Source organism: Saccostrea cucullata, unplaced genomic scaffold, assembly GCF_032062105.1.
Source record: "Saccostrea cucullata isolate Sc308-1 unplaced genomic scaffold, CSIRO_AGI_Scuc_v1 ctg251, whole genome shotgun sequence".
Taxonomy (NCBI): Eukaryota; Metazoa; Mollusca; class Bivalvia; order Ostreida; family Ostreidae; genus Saccostrea; species Saccostrea cuccullata.
The window spans coordinates 260,205-279,504 of record NW_026935559.1 but is presented as its reverse complement, the minus strand read 5'-3'; the positions used below and the strand labels follow the sequence as shown (position 1 = coordinate 279,504).

The 19,300-nt window shown below is 32.8% G+C and overlaps 1 protein-coding gene across 1 annotated transcript; it reads right to left on the bottom strand.

Moving 5' to 3' along the window:
* Positions 1–3,894: 3,894 nt before the first annotated feature.
* On the bottom strand, positions 3,895–19,032 carry LOC134243251 (retinol dehydrogenase 14-like). The gene is made up of 8 exons (XM_062725488.1): positions 18,895–19,032; positions 8,500–8,585; positions 8,198–8,405; positions 8,058–8,092; positions 7,733–7,933; positions 7,264–7,414; positions 6,734–6,860; positions 3,895–4,072 (listed from the first exon to the last, which is right to left on the bottom strand). The coding sequence occupies exons 1-8, from the start codon at positions 18,968–18,970 to the stop codon at positions 3,976–3,978; spliced, it is 981 nt and encodes a 326-aa protein (XP_062581472.1). The 5' UTR covers positions 18,971–19,032; the 3' UTR covers positions 3,895–3,975.
* Between the last annotated feature and the right edge of the window lie 268 nt (positions 19,033–19,300).

The following is a 19,300-nucleotide window of genomic DNA, read 5'->3' as shown; positions in this document are numbered from 1 at the left end:
TAGCAAAAGAATTTTACATTAATACTATTTTAAAGACTTGTTATTTCTTTAAAGAATGAAAATGCAAATGCTTTTCTTATTAAAGTCTCTGTAGAAAACAGCGAATAACCGAAATATAGTGAATTGACCAGTATTCGTTCTGCATGTAACTTGTTTGATTCTACTATTAATAAAATTATAAACTAACTTGTCAATATAAAAAGTTAAAATGTCATTTTATTTTATATTGAACAAAACAATAGACGTGGAGATCACTAGTAAGGGATGTTGAAGATAAAAGTTGAAGGCATCACGTTTATCATAAAGCTTGGTTGTTTGGTTATCATTGACGACTTTTGTAGTAAAATATCAAAACATGAAACAGATGTGCCAGACTCCATTGTATCTTTTATGTCATGCTAACTGGAATTTATCGTTTCTAAATATGAATTGAAGTAACTATTGTTAATTGAGAAAATATTATTTATGTATTAAAAATTCAGTTCCATTTAAATTTCGACTTGATGATAGTATATCACAGTAAGCTCCAAATAAAAGACATCACTGACGAACCCATCCTGTTCCATATTAAGATGTCTTACTGACAATGAACGGTTTTTTTTTCTGTTTGTTTGTTGTTTAATATCCCCCTCGAGAATTTTTCATTTATATGGAAGGCACCATCTTAGGTCTTCGTATGTCTCCAAATGATTTGAAACGCAAAAAATTCTATGTATGATCAATTTTCAGTCCAAGTGAGATTCTAATGTGAATGGAGAAGATAACAAACAGTGGAAATTTTAGACGTGGGATCAGGTGCATTGACGAGTAAGCATCCCGTATTGACCGTTCATACTCGCCGTGAGCTATATGCATAAAAATTGATCAGGTAGACAAACCTGTAGTCAAATCACGTGTAAAACATTACGATTGTACTAAAAAAGTTGGGCTTCTTACAATCTTGTTTGAATTGATTTATTATTATCTCATTTGTAAATACAACCTATATTTGGATCCAGATGTTACTGGTTTGTTTCATGACGTCAGTTGGGCTGTTGTTCATTCTAATTTTGACCACTGAATATCCCGTTCAGCTAATCAATACAGGAGGCCCGCGATGAGTGTGACCAGTCGACCCAGGATGCTTTCTTCTTATAAGCACCTGGTCGACTTTTTCTTTTACCAGGGGTCTGTATGGTATGTTACGATTATATTGCTAATCGGATTTACAGATTGTAAATATTTGTCATCGCGTATCCTAATTACTCCCTTTAGTTCCTAATTACTCCCTTAAGTTTAAAGTTAGTAGAAGGATTACCGGGTTTGTGAGACAACAGATAAATAATACGTAAACAATTAGCCAAAGATTTTCCCCTACGTTATCGCACCAGGAAAAAATAAAACAAACACATTTTCACAATTCTATTTATTACTTTCCCTCTTCAAGTAATCAATATTTTTATTATCAAAAGAATTCTTTAAAAAAACATAGCATGGGTATATTGATGAAAATTTTAATATAACACTAACTTAATATAAGATACATAAATACTGTAAATAATAATAAAAAAAAACATGCAAATCATTGGAGCATTAGATTATTCATCTACGTTTTTCATTAAGCATAGTTCTTAACCATAAATTTCTATCTTGTACTTAAATAATTAACTGAATTGAATTTCTTAAAAATATTTCTGATTAAAAATGACCTAAAAACATACATATTTATAGAAGATGACTTCATATATACGAGTACAATAATGCAATAAAAACTTTTTAAAGGATTATAACCAATTTGAAGTGTGTTTAAGCTTTTTTATTTTACTAATATAACTAAGGATAAATACCCTAAAAGCTTGAAAATAAGCCGCGGCTTATTTTAAGTTTTGGTAAGAAAGTAGGGGCTTATTTTCAAAACCGTCTTATTTTCAAATCACGGCTTATTTTCAGTACAAAAATCTGGTAAGCGGTGAGAGCATAATCAAGGCTTATTATCAATACAATAAATTGTAATCGATCGATTGAAATCTACCAATTCGTTCTAAAAATAGATTATCCAAATCAGGTAAACAATTAAATGAAAAGTGTTCAAAGGCCTAATATATTGGGCGCACGTTTTTCAGTTTTTAAAACAGTGAGCTTTTAACAAAAGGTAGTCGCACTCCGACTCCTAGGAAAAGTTATAACCGAGAATTCAAACTTCGGGTTGTAGGACATTATAAAGAATTGTCACTTGGAAATACAAAAAACCGTATCATCGAAACCGCTAAGTTTTTTGGAATTGATGAAAGCAATGTGCGGCGATGGATTAAGTTAAAACTACAAGAAACTCCAAAAGGTTCGAAATCGCACGGCTCGGGACGGAAATCGCTTTATCCTGAGATGGAAAGACAACTACATCGTGAATTCAAAGAAATTCGGGAGGACGGACTTAAGGCCAAATCATGGTGGTTCAAATCCCGTGCAGCTGAATTCGCAGATTCTGACTTCAAATGCAGTAGCGGCTGGTTTAAAAATTTCAAAAAACGGCACAATATATCGTATGCACCAACCAGTGGAGCTCAAAATCCACCAGACGCTAAAATTGAAGCCTTCAACAGTTTCCATAAATTTATCCGAAAAAATGCAAGCAGAGACTGCACCGACCCTAATGGTCGCTTTAAATTAGTTGCCAACATGGATCAATCTCCACTCCCGTTTGATCTAAATAAGGGGAAAACATATGAAACAACTGGTGCTACTAAGGTATGGTGCATCCGGACTTATTACAGACAGGCAACATTACAATATTTTCATCGCGGAGTTAAACGCATAAAGCCGCTTGTTATATTCAGGGGAACAGGCCAGCTTTCCGTTCAGTGAAAAAGTGAAGTATGACAGTCGCGTTGTGGTTCAATTTCAACAAAATGCATGGTGTGAAAAGTTATGTTGTTTTGGATAAATAATATGTGGAAAACTTAGCAATCCAGTACAAACCAACAATGTTAGTTGCCGATGTACACAGAGCGCAAAATACGGAAACAGTAAAATCAAAGTTCCGAGAGATCGGCACAACGTTAGCGTTAATTCCAGGCGGATGTACAAGCGAACTTCAACCCCTTGATAGTGTTCCACGCTCCATTGAAGAAAAAGATTGAGGAAATAAACACATTTGCATGCAAACAGAAAACAATGGCTCACTTTCACAGCTTCAGAAAGGTAATTACTAAATAATCAAACGTTAGCTCTGTGTTGTTTTTACATTTAATAGTTTTTCACACCTGTTTTAAGGCTGTGCATTTTACCTTAAGTGTGTAGAATTCTTAACAAAAAAACACATTTAGTTAATGATTTGAATGTATTTTATTTAAATTGTAAAATTTGGGTAATATAAGGAACAAACGGCCGCTGTGGTGAACTTTAAAAGCTGTGGAATAAACAAAACAGATGGCATAAATATTCACTTCACAGGCATTGACAATTAATTTGAGCCAGAAAAAAAAGACACTGAACATGGCTGTTTTATTTTGAACAAAAACGGTGAAAGTGATTCAGATGAGGACATTCCACTGGCTGAGCTAAAATTCAGAGTTTGACAGTTTAAATACAATTTTATAGTTTTAGACATAATATAATTAACTAAGACAATACATGTAAGTTTTTATCAAAATAGTGGACTTTGAATTTTTATGGTTTTTAAAATGATTCTAAAAACATACATTTTTAATCAAAATATTGGACTTTGATATTTTTATACAGTTGTAAACATTTTATTTTTAATTTTGAATTAAATCATAATTTAATGTCAAAATATTTATAATAAATAATTAAACTTTGTTTTAAAGGATTATAATTTTCAAAACAATTTTCGAAGTGTGTATTAATGCTTTTGGCTTATTTTACTAATATAAATCCGGATTTTCAAATATATAATTAGTTAAATAAGAGACAATGTCAACCAATAAAAATGATCCTGATTAACAACATACATCTCTGGCATCCAGTCACATAACAACATTAATCTTTTTCTAGATACTCCATGTCTTCTTTCTTAAGGAAATCCTTCAGACAATCTATCGAATACTTCCACAGGGCTTCCTGCTTCTGCTGGTCTCTACAATTCAAATTGTAAATTTTTTAATTTTGTTTTTTTTCTAAAGGATGATTGATGTTTGCATTTTGCATGTAGGTGTCATTGTTGTTGGACATCTAGTGTCTGTGAAACCTTTGTTCCACAGGGAACAGTGTTAATGCATGGTGAAATATGACAATTAAACATTTGTCTTTGAACTTTATGAAATTTTTTTTTCAATCCTTGCCCTACAAAATAGCAGTTCTAAAGTTACAATGTATTGTGATTTTTTTTTTTTTATTAGAAAACATCTTTTACAACTTCAAATCATAGTTTCATTTCAGGAAAAAAAATTAAGAAAAAGATAAAAGCAGCGTTATAGCTAGATACATGTACTGCATAGAATTACTGAAATACCAATATGAATAAAATGACATAAAACGAGAGATCCTCTTAAATCACAATAATTTAAGAAGTACAGTAAATTACGATAATTAAATTGTGTGTACTTTCGTGCAAAATGATTTTGCAATACGTGTTTTTATGTGGCTTTATTTCATTGAAGATGATAAAAAAATAGAAATCATACACGAACAATATGCTATGTCCAGCAGACAAGTTTGTAATAATATCGTTTTTTGGTTAGACTAATTATAGTGATTGTAAGAAGAAAGTTTTCATTTTCGTCATCTAAAAATTTAAACATTTGCTAGCAGTTCACTTTTCTATATTTCTTTATTCAATAATCCAGGTGAAAAAAGAATTGGATGGATTACATGATCAGTACGTACTGGTACCTGCTGACAATGCAATTGTCTTTGTTTGTAAGGCTCATTATATAAATTGTATTTTAGAAGAACTCGGATTTAATTCTACAAGTGGTAATCCAACTTATACTCATAGTTCCCTTTCTAAGGTAGAAATTTTTCAAAATTATATGTCAGTTTTGCATAATTTTAATATCCCAAAGAACCAAAATGAATTTGAACTACCATATATATATTGGATTCCGAAACTTCATAAGAATCAAAGATACATAGCGGGTTCCAGTAAATGTTCAACCAAGCTTCTTTCTTTACTCCTCACTAAGATATCAACAATAGTGAAGAAGATACTTCAGGAGTACTGCGCAACAATATATTCAAGAAGTGGTGTAAATCAGATGTGAATGCTTAAAAATCCCAAGAAACTTTTGGACAATTTGAAATCGCAAGATTTTACCAAAATCAACATTTTAAAAACTTTATACACAACCATTCCCCACGATAAATTAATAAAGCTGCTTTTTCAACAAAAATGGAACTCGAAAATTTACTTACCTTATCATATGTCATTTGCAAAATTATTTTGTTAAAAATAACATTCTGATTGTACACACAAGTATTCTGAAGTCGACATAAAAAAAAAATGCTTGAGTTTCTGATTGACAATATCTATGTAGTTTTTGGAGACCAGGTCTTCCAACAATCTATTGGAATTCCCATGGGTACCAATTGCCCGCCGTTATTAGAAGACCTATTTTTGTATTCATATGAAGCAGAAATTGTGCAAAATCTTATATGTGAAAAGAAGAAAACACTTGCTGCGGCAACTCGACATGTAGATATATCTACGACGTGTTGTCAATTAACAATGGTAATTTCCATTCTTAAGTCGATACGATGTATCCTAGTGAGCTTGATATAAAAGATACCTCAGAGTCTGACATATCTGTTTCATATTTGGATATTTTACTTAAAAAGAGCGTTAATGGTTATCTAACAACCAAGCTCTATGATAAACGTGATGACTTTAACTTTTCTATTGTCAACTTCCCTTACTTATGCAGCAATAAACCTTCATCACCTGCATACGGAGTTTACATATCTCAGTTGATCAGATACACAAGAGCATGCTCTAAGTTTGAACAATTTCTAAAGCGTGGTAAATTATTGACAAACAAGTTGATGAAACAAAAATATCAGCAGTCTCATTTAAAGTCATCATTTCGTAAGTTCTATGGTTGATACAATGACCTTGTCAGCAAATACAAATTTTTATTGAGTCAAATGCTGACTGAGGTTTTTCATGCTAATTGTTAGTTCATTATTTATACAATGAATTGACAACGAACTTTTCCGTTATTTCCCGATCAAGACAAGGAGCACACGGCGGGTGTGACCGGTCGGCAGGTGATGCTCAATACTCCCTGGGTCCTGATCCCACCTCTAATGTTTTGGAGGTCCTTGTTTGCTCTGCTCATATATTGTATTGTTTTATGGACTTTTGATCTTGAATATTGTTTGTTATCTCTATATGTTTCATTTTTAAGATGAAATTCTTTAAAATCATGCACACTTCAGCTTTTACACTTACATTCTGGACAGTCAAGAAACGTTAAGTTCGATCTACCCTACCAATTCAAGAGTCCTTTAACTTTTGTACTAATTATGTCCTAATCTCAGATTTGTTTTTGTTTGTAGTTTTATGATCAATCCCTGTTTTTATCTTCACAATTTTATTTCTTACCTTTGATTTTGTGTACAATTCGGCTTTGGTTTTAAAATATTGATTGAAATTATTCGTTTAAACATTCAAAGAAGGAGGATGATAAATAATTTTTCTTTCATTACATAGCTTGCTGCACTTTGATAATTCAAAGCAAAATGGTTGTTTTGCTTAATTTATGATGTGATGTCATTTTAGCACTCTGCAAACAAATACCTTGCCAGGCTGTTTGCTTGATTTATTTTCATGTCCATAAAATAAGCATCTCTCGTGTCTTTAAATTTTGGGTTGATTGCTGCACTGATTAATGTCTTAGCACCTTCAAATGGAGTTTTTGTGTTACCTGTAAATAAATAGAAAAAGTAATCCAAACAAATAAAATAAGAATCCACTGACTTTGTAACACAGAATATTTATCCTGCTTGTATTTTCATTTGCAATTTCTACACATACGGTATTTTACCAGAATTATTTTAGCCCTTTCATACTACAAACTACGTATAAAACCCCATTTTGCATTTGACCAAAAAGAGCTGCATGTGTTAAGAAGATAATGTTGCTTTCATTGAATTTGCTCTTTATTTTCCATTTCCCCCACTGGAACATGGGCAAAATAGGCGAAAAGAAAACAAAGTCAAATCTTTTTATGCATTATCAGAGAAATTATAACTGATGGGTTTCACTTCATTTTTTGTAATTCCTTTAGTATATGTTTTCTTAAAATATCTTTGTATGTACGTACATACCAACTGCTTTTGATAACTGAAAGAACACTCTCCATAGTTGTAATTCAGAAAAACTTCGACTGATTTCTGTATCAACAATACCCGGATGTATACAATTGACAGTCACGTTTGTATTCTGTAGTCTTCGGTTTAAACAGTACATTTGCATGATCTATAACAGGAAATAACTTCTAATTAACTTTAAAATATTATTATTGGACATAGAGCATTATGGCTGCATTTCCCTTGCTTAATATAATGAGGTAAAGACATACATAGATGTTTTGTTCTTTCATATAAAGTCTTTAAAGAATTAAGAAACCTTTTTTGTTGTCACTGTTTACAATACAGAGGTGAGATAATTATTTCTATTCAATAATAAAGACTTTATTTATATTTGTAAGATTTTATTAATTTTACACTGTAAATTTTACAGTTAATTAGCCAGCAAATGACTGATATTGATGGATAATATAATGGAAAACCATACCTGATACAGTTTAGAATTTCCATAGTACAAGAGTCTCTTGAAGTTTTCTTTTGTGTGATGTTTTCCTTGTGCCTTCTCCAAATCAAAGCTGGCAGTGCGGTGGGCTTCACTGGACACTAAAATAAGGCGACAGTCGTCACCCGAGTTCAGCATCACAGGTAACAGTTTGGAAATCAACAGAAAGTGTCCCAGGTAGTTTACCTACAAGGGGAATCAAGTGAATATTGATTTTGGCTTCTAAATGAAATCTTTATGAAGAATAGTTTTTTTTTCTCTAATGATATTTGATTTTTCTAACTATAAAAATAACAATTTTACTATTTACCTGAAACATGATTTCATATCCATCTTCGGTGTACTCTGAAAAAAAATATCGATATTATTTTTTAAGAAATATCATTTCTGATAATAATAAAACAAGTAGAGGAAATATGTTGTATATTACAAATTAAGATATCTCTCTACCTTGTCCATGAAGTGCAATCCCTGCATTACAAAGTAACAGGTGCAACTTGTTTTCCTTTTCTTTAAAGTTGTTTATGAAGTTCTCCACAGATTTTAGTGATGTGAGGTCTAGAGGCATGAATTCCACTGCCAGATTCTCATTAGAACAAAGTCCAGGAGTACCTTTAGTTTTCTCTTCTCCAAACTCTTTCTGCATTTTCTCTATAGCCTACAAAAATGGAAAGATAATTTACTTTTTTCTAAACTTGTCATAACAAACATCTGATTAGAATTGACTTTTATGAATATTTTGTTGAGCTTACCTTCTTGGCTCGTTCTTCTGATCTACATGCAATGATTACTCTTGCCCCCATCATGGCTATCCATTTGGCTGTTTCATATCCAATACCTAGAAAAGATAAAATCAAAGAGCAATATTATCTCCCATAGCTTAGGCACTACCTAAGTTTTATAAAAGTTGACATTTGTACCCTATAAAAGGAAAAAAATAATACAGTTTTAGATAAATAAGATTTTCTTGAATCCAGCCTTAGATACCAATGCTTATTAGCTTGATATGAAAGGAGAAGTGATTTGTGGTGTCTTGCAATGATAGCAAAAATCTTTTACTTTATGTATTATAGAATACATGACGGAAATAGAAGACAAAAAATTCCAAATAAGTATAAAAATCATTACAATTTCTCTGAATGCCTGGATACCTATCGTTTTTTAACCTAAAATATATTTGTTGATCAATTTGCAATTTTAGAATGCATTGCTGATATTCCAATTCGCCTTTTCTGCAAAAATATTGGAGATTTGACAATTTTCCCTGTATAATATGATTAACTTTAATCTTTAACTTTAAAGAAATACTGTGGATAAATTTACATAACTTTGTGGATTCAGAGATACTTTTATATGCATTTTTGATTACTTAACTCATAATTTTATAAACCTGCGGATCGGACTACCTTAAGTTTATGCTTTTTTTTTTTGCATCATCGACATGCAACTGCTTTTTCGATCAAAATGGAAATCGTTTTATTGACCTATACTTACTTTGTCATTGGTCATCATTTTTGTAACAGAACATCCGATTGTTCGCACAAGTACTCTGAAGTTTATATAATGATTCTTGTGTTTCTTATTGACAATGTCCATGGAAGTTTTGGAGATAAGGTCTTTCAACAATCTGTTGGAATTCCGTTTGGTACCAATGGCGTCCCGTTATAAGCAAATTTATTTTTGTATTCAATGACATATGAAGCAGAGTTTAAACGCTTCTGGGAAGAAAACACTTGGCATTTACTCATTTAGATTCATGGCCACGACGTACATGTATTATCTATTCACAATTATAGTTACTTCCATTCATATGTCGATCATTATATCCCAGTGAATTTGAAATTAGAAAAACGAAATACAGTCTGACAAAAATGTTTCATATTTGGATATATTTTTCTAGGAAAAAAAGAGGTTAATGTAACCAAATAACAAAACTTATAATAAATATGATGACCTCAACATTTCAATCGCCAACTTACCTTCATTTTATGGTAAAATACCCTTATGGCATGTATATGGGAATTATGTCTCCCAGTAGATTCGATACTCAAGATCAATGTATGAGGATTTATTTTTAATTTATAACGAGGCAATCTATTGACCAACAAGTTGATGAAACAAGAATATAAGCAATTTCGTTTAAAGTAATAATTTTGTGCCGAATGACCTTATCAACAATTACAATCTACCATTAAGTAAAATGCTGACTGACGTTTTTCAAACTAATTGTTAGACCCTGGATTGTCAATGGAGTTTTCCGTTATTTCCCAATCATAACAATGAGCACACGGCGGATGTGACCGGTGTCGCATAATATTTGGTCCGCCTCGTTTAAAGGTCCGGCCGGACCTAATACGATAACATATTTGGTCCGCCTTTGATAAGAAAAGGTCCGGCCCGTATAATAAAAGGTCCCCCTACGTTTTAAGGTCCGGGTGGTGCAAAATATTTTAATCTTGACTTTAACATATGAAATTAAAGAAAGTTAGTTTATACTATACGATAAGAAGGATTTACCCTGTTGTGTTTTATGTTTTGTACAACATACCTGTATCTCTAGACAATAATCTACTCGTTTAGTGTGCTTTAAGCAGTGAAGTTTAGGACCATGATTTCTTCAAAAAATAATGCCACAACTACATGTTTTATGTTAGTGTTTGTTTTTCCTTTTTGCTTTGTGTAAATTAGTACACGATAAAAGGTGTGAAATCTGTCGGTGTGTATGGCTAATAAAACAATGGGGGTGTGACGTATTTGTTTACCTGACAGGTACCCACAAGTAGAGCCCGCGGCAGATGGCGATGTCATTGAATGGTCGGTGAACCTTATGGTCATGTGTTAGCTTTACATATCAATAGATTTAAATTTCTTTGATTAATAATTTATACTAAGAAACAAAATATCCATGCGTACACTTCAAAACTGCGACATTTATAATAATTATAATCATATAGTCTTTATTTGAATATTTAAAGCTAAATATGGCGTATCTGAGCTAAAAATTAAAAATACTAGATTAAGCGTATATTTACACGTGAAAATGGTATTTATATTCAAATTAAAATTTTTACCAATATTGAACATAAATATACCCACGTTTCTATTAATTAAATTCAAACTAATTGGATTTAAACTGTGTCTGATATTTACATTCCGAGTCGATAAGAATCGGTCATTGTTTTAACTCTCTGATTTCTATATATTATACAAAGACGCAATTAATTTAAATTTCGGTAAAAGAACATTTTATAGAATAAATTATAGACTGTTTAGTAAATCAAATGTCTTGGACATAAGTTCGGCGCAGTATTTGGCATTTAATTTAGCGAACATTACATGTGATGAAAAAAATACCTGCTCATTATTTTTAGTGTGTTAACTAGACTTGGTGCTTCATGTACAGATGTATCATACTGTACAGAATTTTTTATAAAAATGTGTTGTTTAATAATTTTTTCAAAATTCCTTTTCTACGTACATGTAACCGGTAAACATTAAATTGCCGGAGAGGTACACGTAACTATAAAAAATTCCTGAAATGAAAAGAAATAAATAAAATGTCGGGAAAAAAAGAGTAATTGTCAGAAATAAAATAAAGAAAATGAAAGTTTCATTAAATTTCCTTCATTGGTATGAGAGGAGTTGTGGATAAGAGAAGAGTACCCCAAAGCGTAACAGACGGACGGACGGACAGACAGACGGACGGACGGACGTACAGACGGACGGAATTAACGATTACTATATACCCTACCGCTTTTCAAGCGGGGGGTATAATGAAATGCAGCGGTCCTATCTTTATATAAAAGAAAGATCTTTTTTATATTGTTAGTCTGAACTCATAAAAAAAAAACGCCTTATATGACTTTTAAAGAAACTTATCCTAAGTGTGGAGTTTATTACTAATAAGATCGATAAAGAGTAAATGTAATTCTCTGGTTTCCTGTAGTCTTCACAATCACCTTTTGTTTTCTGTTAATAATCATGTTTTGGTCCTTTATTTGTGGATATTGTAAAAAATAACCTAATATTTAACCTTTTTTTAAACGGGCCCCAGAATTATAGTTTATTGGCTTGGATCTAATTTATTCTTATACAAATACATCCATCCCTCATCCTCACCATATTGAAAAGCATATATATTTTTTTGCGGAAAGAAAAATAGAAATTATTACATTTTTTATTATGACTGTTGCAGAATGCGGGATAATCTTGTGTTGCAAGAGCGACTAAATTTTGAAATCTTGTCAGTAACCGTAACTGTAAATTATTTTCTATTATAACTGAAAATTATTTTCTGTTATAACCGACGTGAAGCTTTTTTCGAGAAGTTGTATATAATTATTTATCTCATGCCTGTATGGAAAGAATAAGCCTGAGGGAAAATGATTTTATAAGTTCTCGTCCATATACTCAAAAATAGAAGAAAAAAAATAAGGCATACATGTGTTTACAGTGGGATCCAGCATTGCATCACTTGACCCTCTTCATATGTTGTGTATCAAGTATTCTCTGCAAACCCCATTCACCCCTACCTCACCCCAGCCCGCAACAGTACCCAGAAATGGTCATAACCGTAAACGCATTTGATAGGCATTTCGCCTACACTACTAGTGATTATTTTAATTACATCGCTTCTATATTTTGTAATACAATCTTAGTTTATACATGCATAAAACCAAATCACACAATAATGATATGCCAATGTTAATAGTTCCCTCAAAAGATCAATATAAAAATTATCCAGTTTGTATGAAATACCCCCCCCCCCCGGTATATAAGAAATACTCAGGTTTCCACCTAACGATGACATATTGTTGTCAAAGACCACCTTTAACCAGAAAACAACTTATGAATAATTTTATTTAGATATGACTGCTCTTCATTCTATTTAGATAATTTTGGTTAAAGGTGGTCTTTTATCATTGCAAAGAAAATTATATTAAGGGTTTATTTTCGTATAACAATTAAGAATCAGAGAAAGGGACATGACGGGCCTTAAAGCGCAGTTATCAGAAAAGGTATTTCAGGTATCTGTATCTCATAAAGGAAACATTTCTAGAGAAAGGGACAGGGCGGACCTTAAAACGCAGTTATCAGAAAAGGTCCGCCCTCTGTATTTCAGATATCTTCATGTCATAAAGGAAAATTTTTCTGTTTTCGTTGCTTAAAAACACGAGAAAGGGAAAGGGCGGACCTTAAAACGCAGTTATCAGAAAAGGTCCGCCCTCTGTTTTTCAGATATCTTTATGATTCAGAGGGAAATTTTGGACAGGGTTTTATTTTCGTAGCTTAAAAGACTAAAAAAAGGATAGGGCGGCCCTTAAAACGCAGTTATCAGAAAAGGTCCGCCCTCTGTATTTCAGATATCTTCATGTTTTAAAGGGAAATTTTTGGACAGGGTTTATTTTCGTAGCTAAAACATTTAGAGAAAGGGACAGGGCGGACCTTTAAACGCAGTTATCAGAAAAGGTCCGCCCTCTGTATTTCAAATATATTCATGTCATAAAGGAAAATGTTTCTGTTTTTGAAGCTTAAAAACACGAGAAAGAGACAGGGCGGACCTTAAAACGCAGTTATCAGAAAAGGTCCGCCCTTTATATTTCAGATATCTTCATGTCATAAAGAGAAATTTTTGGACAGGATTTATTTTCGTAGCTTAAACACACGAGAAAGAGACAGGGCGGACCTTAAAACGCAGTTATCAGAAAAGGTCCGCCCTCTGTATTTCAGATATCTTCATGTTTTAAAGGGAAATTTTTGGACAGGGTTTATTTTCGTAACTTAAAAACACGAGAAAGGGACAGGGCGGACCTTAAAACGCAGTTATCAGAAAAGGTCCGCCCTTTATATTTCAGATATCTTCATGTCATAAAGAAAATTTTTGGACAGGGTTTATTTTCGTAGCTAAAACATTTAGAGAAAGGGACAGGGCGGACCTTTAAACGCAGTTATCAGAAAAGGTCCGCCCTCTGTATTTCAAATATATTCATGTCATAAAGGAAAATGTTTCTGTTTTTGAAGCTTAAAAACACGAGAAAGAGACAGGGCGGACCTTAAAACGCAGTTATCAGAAAAGGTCCGCCCTTTATATTTCAGATATCTTCATGTCATAAAGAGAAATTTTTGGACAGGATTTATTTTCGTAGCTTAAACACACGAGAAAGAGACAGGGCGGACCTTAAAACGCAGTTATCAGAAAAGGTCCGCCCTCTGTATTTCAGATATCTTCATGTTTTAAAGGGAAATTTTTGGACAGGGTTTATTTTCGTAACTTAAAAACACGAGAAAGAGACAGGGCGGACCTTAAAACGCAGTTATCAGAAAAGGTCCGCCCTTTATATTTCAGATATCTTTATGTCATCAAGAGAAATTTTTGGACAGGGTTTATTTTCGTAGCTTAAAAACACTAGAAAGAGACAGGGCGGACCTTAAAATGCAGTTATCAGAAAAGGTCCGCCCTCTTTACCGGTATTTCAGGTATCTTTATGTTTTAAAGGAAAAATTTTGGACAGGGTTCACTTTCGTAGCTTAATAAACTAGAGAAAGAGACAGGGCGGACCTTAAAACGCAGTTATCAGAAAAGGTCTGCCCTCTATATTTTAGATAACTTCATGTTTTTAAGGGAAATTTTTGGACAGGGTTTATTTTCGTAGCTTAATAATTTAGAGAAAGGGACAGGGCAGACCTTAAAACGCAGTTATCAGAAAAGGCCCGCCCTTTATATTTCAGATATCTTCATGTCATAAAGAGAAATTTTTGGACAGGGATTATTTTCGTAGCTTAAAAACACGAGAAAGAGACAGGGCGATTATTTGAAGGAATATTGATAAATCTTTACATTTTTTTTCAAAGTGCGTTAATATGGTCGATATTAACGCACTTTGAAAAAAAAAAAATTTTCAAAGTGCGTTAGCTTGGTCCCAAATTTTAACTCACTTTGAAAATTTTTTTTAGGTGCGTAATTTTTCAAAGTGCGTTGTAACTCACGGTGCAAAATGAAAACATATTATCCTTGTGTCACTCGCAGCTCTAACATATTTCAATTTCAAATTTCAAGAAATTTCAATTTCTTATTCATGCACTTTTACAATGTCATTATTATCCGGAAAATCATGACGATTTTCTTCCATATCTTACACACTCCCAAGTCAGGGAATACCTATTGTAAACTCTTTTTCGTATAACCATAAATTGTCAATTATCTGACGAGAAATGACTATGAAGTTGAAACATAATTAAAAACAATTAATACCTAGTATAAAACAGTTTTTAAAAATATTTTACTCATGATTTTACACGTTTTCATTTAAGAATTATTTTACTGGACTAAAACAAAAAAAGAACATCTCATTTCCCCCTGTGCGCTTTCTAACACAATCACAAATAGATCGGCTGCTGCTGTGGCCGATGATAAAAAGAAATCAGTCATAGAAAAATCTAACGTTAACCAATTAGCTACAACGAAGTTTTTGATACGTCATGATATTAAAAGACTATTTCTATTTAATTTATAAAAAAAAATTGTATGCTTTTTAAGTTTCTCTTTAATATGTATTGGTTGAAAAAAAATCTCCCTATAGTTCGTAAAGCAGTGGAAATCTGTACTGAAGAAGTATTTCTCTGGTGGAAAATCAAGTCGGGATTGTTTGTTAGATGCTAACGGGAAATTCTAGTATGCCAGGCTTCTGAAATTGGGGGTGTCTTTTAACTCAAGCTCTTTTTTCTGGGGGTGAAAAATGTGGGATATATATGTACAATACCGGTATTCTTTAATATTTTTAATTTTTTGACACGTATCCGCGTGATTTTACTACGCCCCCCCCCCCCCCCGCCAAAAAAAAAAAACATTTAGGAGGGGCCTATAAAATGTTCGGATTTTTATTGAAACCGAGAGACATAAGTATAAATAAATAGATAATGCACGTACAGAGATCTTATATGAGCGACATGACTTTTGTATATTAAATATGAATAATAAAGGCATTTTATAAATCCAGCAATCTATCGACTTTACTTTGATTTCGCCAAGTAATGCACATTCACCTTGTCCTGGAGTAATATTTAGTGGACCGCATTTCATTTCCGGAATTTTCAAAAATAAAAAAATTAAATAAACTTTTCAATTCCGACAGTTTTTACATTTTAAAAGTTTTCATCTCCGACATTTGTCAAATTCATGTCAGTATTTTTTCGGCAATGAAAAAAAGTCATGATACTTCCGTCATAAATAATATTATATATACAATGCCTTGTTAAAAATCTATTTCCATCTTTGTTATATATGTTAACCTTTAAGTGCTATAAAGGTATCTTTTTAAAAATCCAAAAATGTGAAGAAAAATTATAATAATGTCGGAAATGAAAATAAAAATGTCGGATTCCGAAATAAGAACAAAAATTATCGGAATATGCAATGCAAAATTCAGGAAATTAAATGCAGAGATCTAGTAGATATAATTATTAGCCTTTGAATAGGTAAGAAACAGTGTTAACTTATAAAAACACAGGGGATATGGTACTTGAGGTTTTCTCAAACGAGACAATTATAGACTAACCCCTAACTGCCCAATCCGCAGGCATGTTGTTTTTACAATTTAACGGGGGTAGGGTACTACACCGTGACAAAAGCCCTTGTCACAGTGACCCTTAATTAACTTATTGACAACAATATTAAACGTAAAGAATGACAGATTTTTTTTAATTAATACTATTAAGAAATATATTTTGAATGATGTGATTTTTTTTTTTTGCGAGTGGAAGTCGGACGTTTATCATGTACTTACTGGAAAGAGAGTGTAACTAAATGATTTGTGTTGGACTTACGAACATTCATCTGTTCATTGCATACTGATTAATCTGCCAGTAAACAGGCGGTGAAGGTAAATGTATGTACATTTGTATTCTTAATATTTTTTAAAATAATAATGTTGATACCAGTGTATTTAAACGACAAAATAAGCATGTCCCATCTTCCCGACAGGAAACTCGATCAATAAATCTATACATTTCTTTAATAAATATATCATTTATGTATCAATTTCTTACTTATTGTTCACTACATTCTCTTGGAGGAAACACTAGCTATTAATACGACTTTATATCCTCAATTAATTTTAAAACAGTAGTTTTTCAATTAATATCGAATGAACACAGGCATACAATTTGTATAATAGGCCGAGGGCGGACCTTTTCTTATAGAGTCAGGCGGACCAAATATGTTATCGTATTTGGTCCGGCCGGACCTTTAAACGAGGCAGACCAAATATTATGCGACACCGGTCGGCAGGAGATGCTCACTCCTTCATGGCACCTGGTCCTACCTCTGATATTTTGGAAATCAGCATTTTCTTTGCTCCTGATTTGTATTGTTTGAATGGATTTTTCCCTTGCACACTGTTCGTTATCTCCATATATTTCTTTTTGAGAAGTTAACTACCACCCTTCATGTCAAAGAAACAAACCATTACGCATTGGCAAGCTGTTCTGCTTTTCCCCTAAGAAAATCTTGATAGAACAATTTCCATAATTATCATGCAGAAATTCCCTCGTTTTGGACACAGGCGCTTGCATGTTTTGTAATTAAAGTTAAAAATAATAACAGAAACAATCGCGCTCTGTGGTTATATAGAACAGTGATGTTCATGTTCTTTTGCGGTCTCAAGGTAACGGTTTTTAGAGAGGTTTTTATAACATATCATGAAAATGAAGCATATGGGGATAACGAACTGTATTCAAGATCAAAAATCCATAAAACAATACAAAATAGGAGCAGAGCAGTTACGGGTGCCATGGAGCATCCTCTGCCGACCGGTCAGACCCGCCCTGTGCGCCTTGTCTTGATCGGGAAATAACGGAAAATCCGTCGTCAATTCAGTGTTCTAAATAATGAACTAACAACTTGTATGAAAAACGGCAGTCGGAATTTGACTCAATGATAAATTGTATTTGCTGACAAGGTCATTGTTCACATATCGACCATAGAACGTAAGAAATGACGACTTTATACGAGACTGCTAAAATTCGTGTTTCATCAGCTTGTTGAATTCTGGATGTTTCGGGACCAGCTTGTTTGTCAATAATTTACCTCGTTTAAGAAATTGTTCAAACGTGAAGCATGCTCTTACGTATCGAATCAACTGAGATTTATAAGTTTCGTATGCAGGTGAAGGCATATTGCTGCATACGTAAGAGAAGTTGACGATTGAAAAGTTAAAGTCATCACATTTATCATATAAAGACTGGTTGTTAGATTACCATTAACGTCTTTCTCAAGTGAAATATCTAAATAAAAACCCAAATCTCCTGTCTCGGGAGAGACGTTTATTCAAGGTGGATAGAGAATTGGCGCCTCCTTTTTATCATATCAAATATGTTTAAAATCTAAAGTAAACGATATCTTACGTACTAGTATCTAATAATTATATTATTGTTGAAATATTCAGCTATTTTTCAAAGTGTAAATTGGAGGCCTTTGATCGCAAATTGCTTCATAAAAAACACATCTCTTTTCAAACTTGCTTTCACTGGACAACATAACAAGTATCATTTTTAACCATCTGCCTTCCTTCACTAAAACAATCAAACCAATTATTGATTAAATCTATAGGAAGTCATTTGTCTTAATAACCTGTGTACAAATCATTATACGCTGCTTCAAAGGGATTTCTACGATATAGCAAATTTTACAGTCGTTTGTTGAACGAGTACTCCTGAAACAACAATTTTTCGTCACGAGTCACCTATATAGTGACGTCATTTTCGCATTGTGACGTCACAAACAAGGAGCAAAACTTTATTCAGCATATGCTATTTATAGAACTTGTGTATGGCTATGTGTGTAACAACTTTTTTTTCTAATCTGAATGATGGTTTTCTACATATAGAAATAGTTCGCGAACTTTTTGATCACCCCTCGTATATAACTTCCTTTCAAAAAATGATAAGGGTCGTAGCTACATTTATATTTCATGTCCGCATTGGGTTTCCATACCTAAATTTCTTGTCAAACGAACAGTGTTTATTTTGTAATCGTAAGTAAGAATTATATTAATAGGAACGTAAAGGTATGAACAATCTATGAGAAATAAAAACCATGCATTATTCTGAAACTAAGGCATGTTACATTAAGGTGATCAAGCCACACCTACCCGTATTTCCCCCGGTGACTAGAACTACACGATCGGTGGTCAGTGAAACCTGAGGTAGTGATTCTGATCCTCCCATGATGATCCCTAAAGCTTAATTTAAAAGGGGGTGGGAATGTCTCTTAATGTTAACATTCTTATGCTTTATCACAAGACGCGGCGTATACTATAAGGCCTATTGCGACACAGTCACAGGTCGTGTATTGTTTTCATCCGGATGCATTTTCTATGGTGACCCGTTGGGTGCGTATCATTACCGCTACATTTTCAAAATTTTCATTACCGCTAAATAGTCATTACCGCTACATATAAAAGTATACGTTACCGCTTCATTGCCTATTTCGTTAACCAGCCATTTATGCGTGTACAGATTGATGTAAAGTACAACATAAACATGCATAAGACCTGT